This window comes from Eubalaena glacialis, chromosome 13, assembly GCF_028564815.1.
Source record: "Eubalaena glacialis isolate mEubGla1 chromosome 13, mEubGla1.1.hap2.+ XY, whole genome shotgun sequence".
NCBI lineage: Eukaryota > Metazoa > Chordata > Mammalia > Artiodactyla > Balaenidae > Eubalaena > Eubalaena glacialis.
In genome coordinates, this window is record NC_083728.1 from 12,362,506 (window position 1) to 12,381,231 (window position 18,726).

Here is an 18,726-nt window from a genome sequence, read left to right on the forward strand (position 1 = left end):
GTGCTCTGAGTGAGGTGGAGCCATGGAGGGCTCTGAGCAGGATTCAGCAGAGGATCTGACTTAGGTTCTAGCAGGATTCTTCTGACAACTGCGGGGAGAATGGACTGCAGAGAGATGAGGGCAGAAGCCAGGAGACCAGGGAGGAGTAATGGCTCAGCCAGGGGGCTGTTGCTAAGATGAAATGAAACCTGTCTCAGTTCACCCAGCAGTGAGCGGCAGCCCCAGGATTAGAATCAGACATTCTGGGTCCCAGCTCCACACTCTGCCCACTGCCTCACAAAACTCACATGTGCCCAGCACTCCTAGTTTGCACTTCCCTCTACTGACAAGCTCTCATCAATTCTTCACAGCAACCCCCTAAGGTAAAGTACAACTCTGACCTCTCTGTCCCCAGATAAGGAAGCGGCTTAAGAGAGGGTAAGTTCCCTGGCCAAGGTTTCCCAGGTGTAAATGGGGTGGGGGGGTGTGTAGGGAGTGGAGAGGGTGGAGTGAGGTCCAGACCCTTCCAGCTGGGAGCCCAGGTTCTCGCCAGTGCCCAGGGGTGGTCTCTTGCAGAGCCACTGGCACCAGAGGCCAACACCCTAAGCACCAGGTAATGTGACAATGTCCACCATATTCTGAGCCCCTGCTGTGCTGCAGGCGGGTGATGTACACTTATTGTCCCTACAGCAGTTGCAGATGAGGGACTCAGAGCGGGGTGCTCTGAGCTCTTGTGCCTCCTCCACTGTAGTTATTGAAGGTAAAATAGGGGGCGGTACAACCCCACTCCGCCCAGACCAACAGAATAGAAAACTAATGGTCTCTAGCCCTTCCGGGGTGGGGTGGGGATGGGATGGGTGAGGGGCGGGGGGCGGCTAGAGTGGTGGAGACTGTTTTGGTGGAATGCGGAGGAAAGGCCCTTCCAGTCCCCTCCCACCCCCAATCCCTCCTCTGCCACCGCTTGACCTCTCATCCTCACACTTTCTCTATCCCCATCGCCCCTCCGTCCCCCCATATTCCCTTCCTTCCTCTTCCCCAAATCCCCCATTCCTCCCCCACCCCCCCGCGTAACCCCTCCCTCCCTGCACATCCCCTCCCTTTCCCCTCCACCATCCCTCCCGTCCCACCGCATCCCCTTCCTTCCCGTCCCCCGCACCCACATTTTCCACGCACACCCCTCCCACCCTTTCCTGGGCCATGGGGTCGGAGCCTGTCCCGCAGAAGCTGAGCCGAGCGGAGTCTCCAAGAGCGACCCCACCCACCCCTCTGGACCTGGGAGGGATCGCAGGCCCTGCCCCCGCCCGTAAGCGGGTGGGCGGGGGAGAGAGGGAGGGGCGTGGGGGCGGGGTCGGCTCCGGGACTGGGCCCCCGTGACCCCCGTGGCCCCCAAGCCAGCCCGGCCGCCTCCGGCGCTCCGCAGCCGCTGCCTGGTCGCCGGCCCTGCCATGTCCTGGGCCGTGGTCTTCGGTCTTCTGGCCGCGCTGCTGCTGCTGCTGCTGCTGACCCGCCGGCGCACGCGGTGAGTGCCCCCCGCCCGGCCCGCCCCCGGCTCCCCCCACCCCGGCCCGCCAGCGCCGCCCCCGGCCAAAGGGTCGTCTCCGCTCAGGCCCGCGCCCCGGCTGCAGCGAGGGGGTCGCCGAGCCAGCGGCAGGCCCGCGTCGGAAACCCCGCTCCAGTCCCCCGGGCAGGAGGGGGTCCTCCTCCCACCGTCCCCTACACCCCCCGGGCGAGCCTGGAGGTGGGAGTCCAGGTGTCCGGCCGAAGGGGCTTCCGCGCTCCTCCCCCGCCCCGGGGAGGGGGCCAGGCCCAGAGGGCTCAAAGAGGGCTCAGAGTTGGGGAGACGCGCGCGGGAAGGTGCAGGGAGAGGAGTCCCAGAGGGCTGCTCACCCACCGCACACACTCGCCCGGCCGGGGCGCGAGAAGCCCGGGCCTGGCCCAGAGAGCGGTGCCCGGGACCCGCGAGGGGGTTTCAGGTGAGAAGCGAGAGTCACGGGTGCAGAGTGGGTGCGTGGACATCCTCGGTGTGACTCCCGGTGGAAGAAGCCCCCTCCCGCTCTTCAGCCTCTGCCTGGATCGTGCACCAACTCGGTGTCAACCCCCAGGCTTGCTCTCACCCCCATTACACAGGCGGCAGAGTTGAGGCTGGGGAAGGCAGAGGCCCTGAACGATGCCCTCTTACCGGCCCTGGAACCACCTTCCACAGGATTCCCCGATCCGGACGCAGGGGCTGAGTAGGCTCGGTATTTTCCTCTGCCTGAGAAACTCAGGCCCACAAAGGGGTCTCCCTTCTGCTGAGGTCTCCTCGGGCGGAGTAGAACCGGAACCAAATGCCTCAGCTTCCTAGCCCCCAAGGTTCTCCTGCTCCATCGAGAATCTGCGATTTAGGAGAAAAGTAAAACTCATCCATCTCAAATCAAGCAGTATAGATCTTTTCCTTTTTATAAAATATTTTAAAAATTAATTTGAATTGCACAAGGAATACATTTGACTTAAGCATTTATCCCATTATAGATAAGACTGAAGCCCTTCTAACCACTCTTCCGACAATTCAGGACCTCTACTGTTGATTAATTTGAGAGGAACCTCCCAGATCTTTTAAAAAGATTTTTTATATTAGACTGGTTTTATATTTACAGAAAAGTTGTACAAAGAGTTCCCAAATACCCCTCACGGTTTCTGCTATTGTTAACCTCTTACATTATCATGGTACAGTCATTAAAACTAAAAAAACCAACACTGGTCTGTTACGATTAACCAAACTCCAGACTTTATTTGAATTTCATCAGTTTTTCCATTAACGTCTTCTTTCTGTGCTAGGATCTCATCCAGGGTACTGCCTTTGGTTGTCATATCTCCTCAGCCTCCCAGCTGTTTTAAAAATTATTCTTATACGCATAGACATTAGCTCGTAGATAACACAGGGCGGTGGAAGTGTGGGGTGTGTGTGTGTGTTTAATCAGAGTGTCTGAAAATTCCAGAAAATTTCTGGAAACCTTTTATTTTTAAACAATGTGTTGGTTGAATTTCCACACAGTGAGTTCACGATATTTTTCTTCAACCTCTGGACACCTTTCCAGGTGAAACTTAACACCATACATTCAATCATTTGCCTGGAAAAATGAAAACGAAAAAGACCACAGATAAGTTTCCTTATAGAGAAATAAATTATTTTTCCTAAGTTGTCAGGCTTTTTGGAAACTCTGTACAGAGTTGTTTTCAGACTGTACCTTTGCTGTTTTCACTCCAGATTTTTGTTTTGACATCCGTCCATGTTGCTATGTGGAGATCTAATTCATTCTTTCGATCTTTTGTGTAGTATTCCATAATATGAATAGGTGCAGGTTTCTTTTTTCCCTTTTATTCCTGTCCCTGTTGAGGGACTCAAGTTGTTTCCAGTGTTTTTGCTATTTCAGACAATGTGCTGGGCTCATCCTGTGGGGCCTCCTGGTCTGTGGTTTTCTCTGGGGCAGATGAGGGCAGCCACAGAATACATGGATTCTGGGAGGCTGGGTACCTGGGTGCTTAGCATATGGAAACTCCCAGCCTCCAGGAATAAGAACAAGTTGAGTAACTGCTCTCTGCCTCAGTTTCCCAATCTTTATGCTTTTTTTTTTTTGGCCACACCACAAGGCATGCAGGATCTTGGTTCCCCAACCAGGGATCGAACCTGCGCTCCCTGCAGTGGAAGCTCAGTCTTAACCACTGGACCGCCAGAGAAGTCCAGTTTCCCAGTCTTTAAAATGGGAATGATGATGGAATTGCCTGGCAGTCTAGTGTTTAGGATTCTGTGCTTCCACTGCAGGGGGCACAGGTTCGATCCCTGGTCAGGGAACTAAGATCCCACAGGCCGCACGGCACTGCCAAAAAAACCCCAACAAAACAAAACAAAACAGGGAATGATGATGATAATAGTAGGTGAGAGTGGAATTGCTGGATTAGAAGGAATGCCAAACATTATTTTAGCTAATTCTTGCTATCAATCCAGAGAGCTAATTTGACTTTGAGGGTGAGTTGTTGATTTTTATACCTGTGGACAGCTTAGAAGTTTCACCAGGTGGGTACTGGGGAGAAGTGTGGGTATGGGGGTCACTGACAGTTGTGCGGGTGGTAGTGTGGACTCTGGGGGGGCAGAGTTGCATGGACCCTTGGGAGACCCCACAGGGGCCGGAATTTAGGCCCCCAATCTCATTTTCTCCTAACTTGGAGATGGGGGCACTCTTGTTACCCCCATTTTACAGAGGAGAAAACTGAGGCCCAGAGAGGCCAAGCAACTTGCCCAGGGTCGCGTGGACTAAAAATTTGGGCTTCAGGAATTTTTAATTTTCAGAAAAAATGAATTTTCATTCTTCCCACACATTTGTGATCTGAATGCTCAAAAGTCTTAAACCACATGATATTAAGATAGTAAGAGATGCAGCTTTGACCAGATTCTTCAGGAACCACAAATAATCAAGTGTTGGAAAAAGAGGTAGATGAGACTGATGCCGTGTTGATGGCGATCCAAAGTTTGGCCCAAAACACGCGAGGCCCTGCACCTCCCACGGCTCATTCCCTTCTGATCAGCCCCCAAGGTGATGTCCATCACCCCACCTGACAGCTGAGGCTTAGAAAGGCTAAGTGACCTCCTTAAGGCCACACAGAAGTTATATTCTACATCTAGCTGGTTCCAAAATTCATGCTTTTCTCAGTTAAAGGGTAAAAAAAGCACTACTTCAGTCAGTCACTTACTCTTGTCTTTACGTCTGGCCTTTTTAAAAAATTAAAACATTTTTAACTATGAAAAGTTCCAACTATACAGAAGAAATTAAAAGAACAGTATAAGAACCCCTTGTACCCATCACCTTGATTTGACAGCTGTTAACATATTTTTAAAAATTACAGATATCATGATATCTCAGCATTAAGTATTTCAGGGTGCATGTTAACAATTGTGATGCTGCTATTCTGCCTGAGAATATAAAAGATAATTCTTTTTTTAAAAATAAATTTCTGCTATCTTTTTTTTTTTTTTTTTGGCCACACCGCACGGCTTGTGGGATTTTAGTTCCCCAACCAGGGATGGAACCAGGCCCCTGGCAGTGAGAGGGAAGAGTCCTAACCACTGGACCACCGGGGAACTCCCTAAAAGATAATTCTTAATATCATCTAGTTCCCAGTCCAAATTCAAATTTCTGCCATTATGGCAAAGAATTTTAAAACCCGGCTCAGTAACCGTGAGTATTTTCTCCTGGGAAAGGTGGTGAGCAGGGAGTTAGGAGGCCTTGTGTTGGCACTTAGGAGTCTGACTGCTGTGCCCACTGGGGCTAATTATCTGCCGTGTGAGTATCAGAAACATCCTTCCTGCTTTCCGGGCCTTAGTTTCTCCATCTGGGCTCTGAGCTAGCTCATGCGGCTGGTCTCTCATGCCCCAGCCACTACACCAGGCTGATTGCATCTGTCTTCCTCTTTGGGCTTGTGTGGCTGCTCCAGGGAGCATTGGAAGAAGTCTCCTGGGTGGGAGACCCTTTTCTGGGTGGCACAGTGGCATCAGATGAGGGTTCCTAGAGGCACAAGGGTCATTCTGGGCCCTTGCAGGATACAGAATTACTAGGCAAAAATAAATCTGTCTCATTCTAACATGCACTAACCAGAGGTCACCAAATGGTAGTCCATGACTGGATTCAGCCCCAGGTGGGTCTGATGTGGACCACACAGTACAAGGGGGGAAAACTAGGGGAGTCCACACACAAACCCCCAGATTTCCAGCTTCTCCTGAAAAATTGGAAGATCTAGCAACACTTGCGTGGGACTCAGTTGTAGAACCTGCTCTAAACCTGGCCACAGTCCCCACCACTCCCTATTGCCTCTCCAACATGCAGCTGTTCTATTTATCACTGTACCTGCTCTACTGTTTTTTTATTATGCTGAGGAACAATTCTATGAATCTGTGTCTATTACAAAAACAGGAAAACAGAACCTAGAGCAAGGCAACCACGTGCTTTTTCTACACCATGGGAGGCAATGGGAGGGAAGAGCAGAAGAGGGTTAGGGAGACCCTTGGTTAGTGGCAGACAGCCTGCGGATGAGCCCTGGGGAGAGAATGGGTTAAACAGTTTAAACAGGCTCAGGTTGTTCCAACCCAGCTGGGCAGCAACCAGCCCCTCTGTTCCTCCATTAAATCCTCCTTGAGGCCCTGAATTGAGCTGAAACTACTGGGCAGAGAGGTTGGGCAATCTACCAACACTGCACAGCTAAATGAGCAGCTTCTGCTCTGGGCAAGCCAGAATGCAGACTGTGTGTCAGGCTCTTGACCTGCATTAGCTCCCTTAACCTTCTTACGAGTCTGGGAGGCCAGTGCTGCTCATTGAGCACCAACTGTGTGCATGACTCGTTCATCTGAGACATATTTATTAAGCGTCTACTATGTCCCAGGCACTGTTCTAAGTGCTGGGTCTACAGGAAGTGTCTGCCTTCATGGAACTTCTGTCCAGAGAGGGTGTGATACTTCAAGGGACACAAAGGTGGTTGATATCCATGCATGACTTTCTCCCTGATTTTCTCAAAGGTACGAGTGGGAGAGAGAGACAGGACAGATGATGGGATTGGTGGTGGGCTCTGTGAGCAAAGAATGGGCAGGTTTTTGAGGAACCCACATGATGGGAATCAAAGCTCCAGGGGAGAATCAGAAAAGATGCCTTGGTATCTGAACCAGGAAGGGAAGGCAGCGATCAGCCGTGTGGGCAGGAGCTGGGGATGAGAGGGTCACGCCCTGCATCCCTGCCCCCCAGGGCCTGGCAGTGCCTCAGAACAGTGAGAGTGTCCATGAGGGAGGCTAGAGACCGCAGACCCCAAAATAGAGCCTCCTTTGCCCCTGCTGGCCTCTGGCTGAGTCACCCTGGAATGTGACCTGGGCCTGAGTTGGATTCAGGGCCCCGGGGCTGAAGGAGCCTCTGGCACATCAGGAATCAGATGCCTGGGCTCCCAGCTTCCTGCCTTTGTCCGCACCTCCTTGGAAATTTTCAGGGGAAAGATGAATGCTGCCAGAAATAACACCAGGCTCGCTGGGGAACTCCGGTGGCAGCCAGAGTCAAAGGCAGGGAAAGGAAGCCCCACCCACACCCCAAAAGATGTCTTAGGGGAAAATCTCAGGCCCTGCATTTGGGAAGGTCGCTGAAACCTCTCTGTGTCTCAGTTTCCTCACCTGCAAAGTGGCTGTGCAGATGTCCACTTGGGGTGACTTGGGGCCAGCGTAGCATCAAGAGTGTGGGCTCTGCAGCCAGGTCTGCCTGGATTAGAAACCCAGACCCTCCACGGTGGGCCCTCGGGCAAGTGGCTCAGCCCCTTCTGTGCCTCAGTTTCATCTGCTGTAAAATGGGCTTGATAGAAATACAATGCTTCCTTCCTCAAAGGATAACACAGTCAGGGCTCATCAAGTATCAGCCATTATTACCAAGCAAGGAAACCTCTGCACCTGGCATATAGCCGTTGCTCAAGAAATGGCACCCGGGAGTCATATGGGTCCTGCTTCTCAGACCCACCCCAGCTGCTCCCCGGTTGCCAGGTGCCAGGCACTGTTCTATAGCCCCCTTCATCTTCATCACAGCCCAGTGTGGTCAGTAGTGTCGTCACTCCTCTTTTACAGGTGAGGAAACAGGCGTAGGGAAGCAAAGTCACACGGCCAGCAAGAAGCATGGCTGGGATTTGAAGCCAGGAAGTGTGGTGCTAAAGTCAGGCTCATAACAACCATCCTGCCCTCTTGCCTCTTGTGCAAAAATCGCCGCTCCTGTGTCCTGTCTCTGGGCTCAGACCTGGACTGGGAGAGGGCTGGTGCACACTGGGCTCCTCCAGCCCTGTGCTCTGCCGGCCTTTAAACGGAGCCTTCAGGAGAAGCTGGCTCACAGAGAGGTGAGGGGAAAGGAAGGGTCTTGGCACGTCCCCAGCACCCCCTTAGAATCCCCGAGCTGCACCTTTGCGAGTCTCCTCAATGATGGGCTCAGAGGCAGGGTGGGAGTGGGGAGAGAGGAGGAAGTGGGTGGGGGGAGGCACTTCCTAATGCCCTCAACCCTCACCTCTGGTTCTGTTTCCATATTTCCCAAACTCTGGCCCTCAAATCTAGCCAATCTCTCTGTCCACCACCTGTTCCCCGCTTTGGGTTATGTTGGGGGACAGTCAGACTGAGGAGGCAGGAGGCCGTGGTGGAAGAATGTAGACAGGGAGGGGAAGAAGGATGAAGGGAAGGTGGTCCCCCCTGGACTTCTGGGGATGGCACAAAAACCCCCGACCTGGAAGTGGAGGAGTCGGATGCTGGGCCTGGCTCCTGGGGGATCACAGCCTCCACTCCCACCGTTATTGCTTTAGTCTCCTGACACATCTCCCTCCTGCCTCTCGCTCTTGCAACTTTTTTTTTTTTTTTTGGCTGCACCGCGCAGCCTGCGGCATCTTAGTTCCCCGACCAGGGATTGAACCTGTGCCTCCTGCAGTGGAAGCGCGGAGTCCTAACCACTGGACCGCCAGGGAATTCCCTCTTGCAACCTTTTAAAAGCACAATCACATCACTTCCTAAATCCTACTTCAAACCCCCCAGAGGGTCCCCACCACACTTGTAATAAAAGCCAGACTCTGTCCTCGGCCACTGACCCTCTTGGTCCCCAGGTCATTTCCAGCCTTTCACTCCCACATCCTCCACTCCAGCCACAGCGGCTCCTGCTGTCTTGAGAACCTCACCAAGTGTGCTCTTACCCCAGGGCCTTTGCACTTGCTGTTCCCTCTGCCTGTAAGGTTCTTCTCCCCGCTCTTCCTTCCAGTCTCTGCTCACATGGCACCTCCTTGGAGAGGCCCTCCCTGACCACCTTCTCTAAACTAGCGCCTCCCCACTATCTCGTATCGCCCTTCTTTTTTCTTTAATGAGATGTATTTCACATACTATAAAACTCACCCTTTTAAAATATACAATTCAATGGTTTTTAGTATAGCCACAGGGCTGTGCACCCATCACCACTATCTAACTCTGGAATATATTCATCACTCCAAAAAGAAAGCTGGTACCCATGAGCAGTCACTCTCCATTCCACCCTCCCCTCAGACCCTGGAAACCACGAATCTACTTTCTATCTCCATTGGTTTGCCTTTTCTAGACATTCATAGAAATAGAATCATACCCTATGTGACCTTTTGTGTCTGGCTTCTTTTACTCAGCATGATGGTTTTGAGGTGCTTCCAAATTGTAGCGTGAATCAGTACTTCACTCCTTTTCATGACTGAATAATATTCCACAGTATGAATACACCACATTGTGTTTATACATTCATCCGTCGGTGGACATTTGGGTTGGTTCCACTTTGGGGCTATTATGATTAATGATACTATGAACAATAGTGTATAAGTTTATGTATGAACTTATGTTTTCAATTCTTTGGGGTATATTGCTGGGTCATATAGTCACTCTTTTAATCTTTCAAGAAACTGCGAGACTAGTTTCCAAAGCAGCTGCACCATTGTACATTCCCACTAGAAATACATGAGGATTCCCATTTCTCCACATTCTTCCCAGCATTTATTTTCTTTTTTTTTTTTTTTTTAACATTATGGCCATCTTAGTGGATTTGAAGTGGTACTGCTTGTCGTTTTGATTTTCATTTCCCCAATGACTAATGATGTTGAGAATCTTTTCATGTGCTTACTGGCCATTTGTATATCTTCCTTGGAGAACTGTCCATTCAAATTCTTTTGTGCATTGCTAAATTGGGTTATTTGTCTTTTCATTGTCACGTTTTATCTCCTTTATTTTCTTCATCACACTTCTCGCTCTCTGAAATGATATTGCTTCTTTGTTTTTGTCTGTCTCCCCTTATTAGTTATGTAAGCCCCGTGAGGTCAGGGCCCTCCACCTCATCTTCCCTGTTCACTCCTGTATCTCCAGCGCCCAGGACGATGCCTGCTTCATAGTTAATATTTGGTGAAGGTGTGAATGTAATATTGTGAGGCCCATTTTGTGATCATAACATAGCTCTCTTTAGCTAATAGCCCCTCCCTCAGAGGGTGGTTGGGGAGGATGAGATGAGACATTCATATATCAAATGCTTGGCCAAGGACAGGGCCCAGTGCAAGTGCAATGTCAGTTTGAGTGTATTAGTTATCTCTTGCTGTGTAACAAATTACCATATAGTTGGGAGCTTAAAACAACACCCATTTATTAGCTCACACTTCAGTAGATCAGAAGTCCAGCACAGTGTGTCTGTGTTCTCTGTCCAGAGTCTTACAAGGCAGAAATTAAGGTGTTGGCCAGGCTGCCTTCCTATCAGGAACCTCCAGGGAAGAATCTGGCTGAATTCAGCTCCTTGTGGTTGTGGGACTGAGGTCCCCATTTCCTTGCTTGCTGTCAGCCAAGGTCCACTCATAGCCCCTAGAGGCCCCATACATTCTTTGCCATGCGGCCCCTTCCATCTTCAAAGCCAGCAGCAAAGAATCTCCCTTATGCCAAATCTCAGTCTCTTTTGCCAGGAAGATCCCTGCCCCTTGTAAGCCCTGTCCTCACCTGATTAGGTCAGGTCCACTAAGAAGAATCATCCTTTCTCAAAGTTAACTGTACCATCTACCTCACTTAGTTGTAGGTCATTGCAGACACCTTAGAATTCCATCCACCGTAGTGAGCTGTAGATATGTTATTATAGCCTCAGAGGAGTCTCTCTGCTCTCACAGATGAGATTTTGACCTTGAATATCACACACAACCTTCCTACCCCCTGGCTGAGCTACCTGTACCCCTGGGGCATCCCCACAGGCCATGGGCATGGCCTCTGGCCTCCTGAGATACCTCAGATTCTGAGCTGGAGAGGGGCAGTCAGGGGTCAGCGATAAGGGCAGTTCTTCTACCACCTCCTGCCATCCAGCCATGCTCTCCAGCCTCACCCTTTCTCAGTGGGCATGAGAGGAAGTGTGAGATGACCAGGACCCTGGTCCATGCTGGCTCAAACAGAGAACTCTGTATCCTAATACTACTGGGTTCTGGAAGGTTCTCCTACGTGCAGAGAGATGACCACCTTAACTGGACCCCCCAGAATGTACCAACATCAACTGGTACCCCAGCTTCTGCTCTCAGCCCCCTGTGGTCTATTCCCTACTCAGCAGCCAAAAGCCTCTTGTAAAAACCATAGCCAAATCCTGTCCCTCCTCTGCTTCAAACTCCAGTGGCTCCCACCTCACTCAGAGCAAAAGCTGAAGTCCTCAGAGCTGCCTGCAAGGCCCTGCATGGTCTGGCCCCTGTTACTGTTCCGGCCTCACCTTCTACTGTACGCGTCTTGTTCCCACATCCAGCCACCCCAGCCTCCTCACTGTTCTTTGAACACACCAGGCACGATCCAACTTAGGGGCCTTTGCCCTTGTTCCCTCTGCTTGGAAGCTCTTCTTTTAGATATCCATGTGGGTCCGTCCCTCACCGCCTTCAGGTCTTTGGTCAAATGTCTCCTCAGGGAAGCCTTCCTCTCCACTGAAAATCTCACGCCATGCCCCACACTCTTTATCCTCTTCCCTGCTTTACCAAATGGTGATAAGTGCTGTGGCTTCCACAGGCGACCTGGCGAGCCTCCCCTGGACCTGGGCAGTATCCCCTGGTTGGGTTATGCTTTGGAGTTTGGAAAAGATGCTGCCAGCTTCCTCACTAGGATGAAGGAGAAGCATGGTGATATCTTTACTGTAAGTGCCTCTTTTGCCTCTTGGGAGGGAAGGGGATGAGCAGCTGGGCCTATTAAACCTGGTGTTTACTGATTTCTTCAATACCCATCCATACACTAACCATCCAGTGGTCCAGCCAACTTTCTATATGCCTATCCAACTGTACATCCAACATTTATCTAACATTCATCCCTTCATTATCCCTCTAGCATCTTCCCAACATGCAGCTATGCAGTCATTTAATAGTATCCAATACTTGGTGTGTTCATCTAACCGACCTCTATCCATTCATTCAACTTCCATCTGTCCCACATCCACCCATCCATCTAACGTCTGTCCTTCTGCCTATCTGCGCAATATCTAAGCAGTCTTCTTCCATCTTAATATCCATCCAATATTCATTCATATATTCCATTTCCATCAACCTCCATCTATCCACTCATTCATCCATCTTTCTAAATATCTATCCAAAATCTGTCTATCCATCCACTTATCCATGATCTATTCCTCTGCCTGTCTACCCAATTTATCCAGCATTCTTCCACTCATGGACGTAGCATCCACCCAACTTTCAACCATATATTCAATTTCCACCAACTTCCATTCTTCTGCTTATCTGCCCATGTTTCCATCCATCTGCCACTACCACCCAGCATTTGATTATCTATACTTTCAATATCCAATGTCTGTCCACTCTATGTACATCTATTTATATCTCTCTCCATCCACCACTTCAACATCCAAACAACCATCACTCATCCATCCACCTTCCACGTCTCCTTCTAACTTGGAAGTTAGAAGTGAATCCAACATTCACCCTTCAATCTGTTTACCCAGTATCCACTTAGCATCCTGCCATCCACGTACCCAACATTCATTCATACGTTTAGTTTGCAACCAACCTCTAGCTGCCCATCCATCCATCTTTCCATCCAACACACACTCAGTGATCTATCCTTCCATTTATCCACCCATCTAACCATCCATCCAATAGCATTTTTCTTGGATATTGGCTTGTATTTTATAAGAGAGTTTGATTAACATGACTCACAGACCACATTTTGAAAACAGGGCTAAGGCAGTGGGTAGTTAGAGTTGTGTGACCCCCTCCACAGACATTTGAGGGAAAATGCCCTTACCTTTGTTGACTGCAGGATTACAGCTCTCCAGTGCTGTTTCCTTCCCGTCTTGAGCAGCATGTTACATACAGAGCTCAGCCTCCCAAAGAAGGTTTTGCTTTCACATGCACTAGCATTTATCCAACAACATCCATCCATCCTTCCTTCCTTTCTTCCATCCATTTATCCACTCATCCACTCATCCATCCATCCACCCACCCACACCTATAATGTATCCATTTATCCACCAACATCCTCCCATCCATCCATCTGTACATTCATCCATCCACCCATCCATCCATCCATCCATCCATCCACCCACCCAGTTCATCCATCCATCCATCCATCCATCTGTACATTCATCCATCCACCCATCCATCCATCCATCCACCCACCCACCCAGTTCATCCATCCATCCATCCATCCATCTGTACATTCATCCATCCACCCATCCATCCATCCATCCATCCATCTGTACATTCATTCATCCGTCCCATCCATCCATCCATCCATCCACCCGCCCAGTTCATCCATCCATCCATCCATCCATCCACCCGCCCAGTTCATCCATCCATCCACCTATGATGCATGCACATCCATCTGCTGCTTCTGTGGGCAGACTCTCTCCTGGCTGCTGGAGATACGATATTAACCAAGATAACCATGGAAGATGCTGAAAAGTGAGGTGGTTAAGAGCATAACCTTTGGTTCAGAAAAAGTGCCGAATTCCATTCCCAGCTCTGCCACTTCTCAGCTGTGTGATCTCGGGCACATTATATACCTTATCACATTTCAGCTACAAATGGGTGAATGATGGTCCCTGCCTCACAGGGTGGTTGTGAGAGGTAGATGAGGGGACATTGTCTGTTAAGTACCTGGTGGGGCCCCTACCTGGCACGGGGTAAGTTGACCTCTGAGAACTGCTGTTGTTCATAGTTGTACTCCTCACTCCATCCCTGCCAACTGCCCAGGTGCTGGTGGGGGGCAGGTATGTCACTGTCCTCCTGGACCCACACTCCTATGACATGGTGGTGTGGGAGCCTCGCACCAGGCTGGACTTCCACGCCTACGCCATCTTCCTCATGGAGAGGATTTTCGACGTGCAGCTTCCGCATTACAGCCCCAGTGATGAAAAGTCCAAGATGAAACCGTGAGTGGCTGCAGATGGTACCCATGGGTGGGCCAGGGTGGGCGATCAGCTTCTGCCCACGTAGTTCAAGTCCTGTGTGAGCTGAGCTTGTTTCCACAACAGGTGTCCAGTAAAGACATTTCGTTTTGTGAAAACAAACAAAAACAAAACAAGAAACAACCCTAGAGAATTGGGCTGAAGAAGAACTCTTTACTTCCCAAGAGACAGCTCTGATTTTTAGTAGAAGGAGACCAGGGTTGGGGTCAGCTAGACCTAGATTCAAATCCCAGCTTTCCCACTGCCTAGCTTTGTGACTTTGGGCAAACCACCCCACCCCCCGCACCGAGCCTCTGTTTCCACATCTGTCAAATAAAGGGAGGTGGTGGGGTGATTAATGTTTTTGAGTCCATACTCTGTGCCAAGCATCATGCATGATCTCATGAGTCTTCACACCAATGCTGGAGGGTAACTTACAGCCCCATTTTATAGATGAGGACACGGGGCTCAGAGAAGAGAAGTGACTTGCCCGAGGTCACACAGCTAGGAAGTGGTGCAGGTCCTGAAACATAAGTAATACTTACATCAACAAAAGGACCTGTGAGGGCATTTACCCTGTATGTGTTCATACACTGGTCACCATCCTAGATGCAGGAGTGCAGAATGACGCCAACCTCCCTCTGAAGACACCTGCCAAATGCCAGGTGTTTGATAGGCGCGTGTTCATATCTGTGCAACAGCTTCAGAGGTAGGTATTTTTATCCATATTTTACACATGAGGAAACAGAGGCTCAGAGAAGTGAAGTGACTTACCCAAGGTCTACTGCTAGTAAGTGTCAGAGCTGGGATTTGAACCCAGGTCTGCAGGCTCCACAGCCCATTCTCCTCCCACCGAGATACTGAGGAAGTAAGACTCTGCATCCTCCCCTAAAGAGTGCACACGGTCTGATGGTCATCTTTAGTGATCTCTCTCCAGGAAGACTCACCTCCTGGAGTCAGGAAAAGCATCTAGAAGGCTGGGTTTTGCGGGACTGCTAAAGCTGAGGAAAGGCCAGCATCATGAGGTGAACATGGATGAGAGGCAATGCTCAGTCTGACCTTGGCTTTATGGGACAGCTGCTAGGAGTATTCCTGAGCCTGAGTGTCCTGGGTCCTGCTATTCTAGGGGTCCCATTAGCAACAAGAGTCCACAGTTCACTGCATCCTACCCCCCTACCCAGGGAGGATCCCAGTTTCCTCCAATGTCTACTCCCGAGAGTTTCTGGGCATTTCGCAAAAGCTAGCATGAGGTCTTCTGGGCATGGCTGCCACATCTATTGGGGGCTACTGTCTCTGTCAAGAACTAGTGCTTGGAGTGGAGTCAAGGGAACAGCTGGAGCAGGGTTGATCACTGTGTCAGCTCCCATGTATTAAGCACTTACAATGTGCCAAGCGCAAGCCCTTCACACACATTATCTCACATGGGTCGTGTCTATTGTTTTTCCAACAGTGAAACATCCCAAAGCTTTTATCACCTGGAAGTTCACGGAACCCCTCTGGAAGCTTTCCCGTCTTGAATTATCTAAGAACCCAGGGGCTTATTCAGTCTAAAGGGGTCCATCCTGTGTCCAAACAGCAGGTGGCGACAGAGAGCCAGAGCACCTGATGGGTACACTAGCACTGGTCTTGTTGCTGCCACAAGGTGTCGCTGTGGAACATCGGCTCTGCACCACCCCATGGACGCTTCACTTGATGCTGTGGGGTCTTGTATGGTTTAGATCCTTGTGCAGTGTAGAGGGGCCTTAAACTTAGTTAGAAGATCCCATCTTTCCTGGCTTCTAATCATATGTTCAGTCATGGCTCAATATTGACTGTATTGTGGAGGCTCAGTACAGAGGGGCTTTTGGCTTCAGCCACATGCTCTCCCAGAACTGGTCCTCTCCTCAGACTCCTAGGTACACACAATGAGACCAGATCACCAGCCAGATTCCCTTATTCCTCATGGAGCATTCACTTGGAGTCATGTTTATTAGCAGTCCTTGGTCTGGGACACTTTATCCAAACAGGTCTCCCTAACTTTGGATCTCAAGGAGAAAGGGCTGGTTTCTTAGTTCTCTCTCTTCTGCAAGTCTGTGGGTTCCTTATCCAAGCTCGTGTGCCCCGAGAGGGGATGACTATCCTGTTTAAAAGTTCAGACTCTGGAGTTGGGCAGATCAGGGTTTCAGTCCCAGCTGTTTCACTTACTGGCTGGGTGACCTTGGCAAGTCACTTTCCTCTCTGTCCCTGAGTCTCTCCATCTGTAAATGGGTATCATAATAGTAACTGTTATCCCTAGGGCTGTCAAAAGATGAAATGAGATCATTGTGCTTGGCAAAATAAATAGTAACTATCGTCATTGTTGATGATGATAGAAATAATAATATTTTGTTTAAGCCAATCTTCCAAAAGCCCTCATTGCCAATGAGGAACTGGAGCCCTGGGACTTTGAGGTTTGTCCAAGGAGGTGCCTGTGTGCATATATATATATATATTTTTGGAAGCTACACTCTCGCACCTTTGTTCCTTGCCCCAGGACTCTCCTCCACAAAGAGCTCCAGGCGCTCACGGAAGCCATGTATACCAACCTCCACACTGTCCTGCTGGGTGACACCACGGAAGCAGGCAGTGGCTGGCATGAGATGGGACTCCTCGAATTCTCCTACAGCTTCCTGCTCAGGTGAGCCCAGCACTCTGGACCAGCCATTAATAGTGGCCAAGGGAACCAGGACGACTTTGTGGATGGGGAAGCAGTTTGGGATGCTCCAAAGCAAAGGCTGCAAGACAACATTTTGTATCTGGGACTCTGAGTGGTCGCCTGACTCAGCCTATGAGCTGTAAAGGAGACACAGGCCAGAAGAGGGGCCTTGCTGGTCACCCAGATGCTTGGCGAGAGGGCCAGTGTGGCTGGAGCCTAATGAGCCAAGGAGGTGGGGCGGTAGGGGGGGGGGATGAGGTCAGAGAAACTGGCAGAAACTGGGTCTTACAGAGCCTCAAGGCCCTGGAAGGCTTTGGAATTTATTCTACGTGAGGTGAGTGACGTTGGGAGTTTAAGCAGGGGCATGACACCATTGGACTTAGAGTTTTTTTTTGTTTTTTGTTTTTTAACATAGGGAGAAGCTCTTTTTTTTTTTAAGTATTTTATTTTTTTTTATTTATTTATGGCTGTGTTGGGTCTTCGTTTCCGTGTGAGGGCTTTCTCTAGTTGCGGCAAGCGGGGGCCACTCCTCATCGCGGTGCGCGGGCCTCTCACTATCGTGGCCTCTCTTGTTGCGGAGCACAGGCTCCAGACGCACAGGCTCAGCAATTGTGGCTCACGGGCCCAGCTGCTCCGCGGCATGCGGGATCTTCCCAGACCAGGGCTCGAACCCGTGTCCCCTGCATCGGCAGGCAGACCCTCAACCACTGCGCCACCAGGGAAGCCCTGGACTTAGAGTTTTAAAAGCTGTCTTTGGCTGCCAGATAGAGACTAGACCATAGTTTGGGTGGATGGCAATGACAGGGAGGCAGGGGAACCTGTTAGGAGGCTGTTGTAGTTCCCCAGGTGAGACAGAATGGTGGCCTGGACCAGGCGATGGCGAGAATTTGGGTAGCTTTGGGGGATGGGGTCGGTGGGACCTGCTGGTGGATTTGACTGCATGGCGGCGGGGATGGAGGAGCATGGCCACAGGCAGTGAGGGAAAGAGAGCCAGTAGTTTTTGGTGGCGCCCCTAATGACCAGCATCTCTTAAAAGCGAGACATTTCAACCGCTCCAAAAAATTACAGCAACACAGTTTGAGGATAAAGGACAGGCATTTGCTGACACATACGGGCACACAGGAATATTTATGACATGTGTCTGTTCATGTAGGCTCAGTGTGCGCTAATACATTTAATCCTCACAACAACTCTGTGAAGCGGGTACTTTACAAACCCCATTTGACAGATGAGATAACTAAGGCCTGGAGAGTCTAAGTCATTTGCCCAGAGTCCCACGGTTGGGGTCCTGGCAGGGCTGGATGCAGAGCCTACACTCTCAAGCATGACCCTTGGAGTGTCCCCTTTTTCTCATTTCACCTTGAAGTGGTGCAGACACCATCAGTGGCTGTGATTGGTCTGGGTGATGCAGGTCTGGTCTACCCTGTCATCATATGGTGTGGAGACTGAGGTCCAGAGAGGGGCAGCTAAAACCACCCAGCAAGTTCGCAGCAGGGCACTCCCAGGTCTCCTAGCTCCTGCCATCCCGTATCCTTGTGTGGGCAAAGAAGTCAGAGAAGAAGCTGAGGCACTGGGGGAGGTGGGGGCCACGTGGTGGCAGCTGGGTCCGTTTAGGCTCATGGTAACAGCAGGCACAGTGCAGGAGGGCAGATGTAAATGGATCCCTGCGTCTTCAGGGCCTGAGCCCTGGGCTGCAGCTCCTGCCTCCTTGGGCCTTTTCATCTCCGTCTGCAGCCCCTGAAATAGAAAAGCAGTGGGCAAGTTGGATGACAGTCACACTGGTACAGAGGTGTGTGTTCACGTAGCCCGAGACCGTGAGATTCCAACCTGTCCTGTGTGGGCCCTGCCTCCCTCAATCACATCCAGAGTTCTAACTCTGATTCCGCTGGTATCATCTCACCAGCCTCCGCTGGTATCATCTCACCAGCCTCCTTGCTGCCCCTTGAACAGGCCAGGCATGCTCCCAACTCAAGGCCTTTGCAGTTTCCGTTCCCTTGCCCAAGAATGCTCTTCCTTATATGTCGGCATGGCTCCCGCCTCACTTCATTCAAGTCTCATCTCAAGGGTCACCTGCTCAGGGAGGTCTTTCCTGCCACCCCATTTAATATGATGGCCCTCTCATTACCCCGCCCATTCCAGCTT

General features: G+C 50.5%; 1 protein-coding gene across 2 annotated transcripts in view; it reads left to right on the forward strand.

Moving 5' to 3' along the window:
• The first annotated feature begins 1,073 nt into the window (after positions 1-1,073).
• Positions 1,074-18,726, forward strand: part of PTGIS (prostaglandin I2 synthase) — a 45,690-nt gene continuing 28,037 nt past the window's right edge. Inside the window, exons 1-4 of one of the 2 annotated variants that reach the window (XM_061208940.1) lie at positions 1,074-1,498; positions 11,525-11,648; positions 13,717-13,895; positions 16,423-16,566. In XM_061208940.1, the coding sequence (XP_061064923.1) occupies positions 1,425-1,498; positions 11,525-11,648; positions 13,717-13,895; positions 16,423-16,566 (521 nt within the window). In that variant the 5' untranslated portion in view covers positions 1,074-1,424. The remainder of the gene's footprint in view (positions 1,499-11,524; positions 11,649-13,716; positions 13,896-16,422; positions 16,567-18,726) is intronic. The other variant, XM_061208941.1, reaches the window with a different exon arrangement.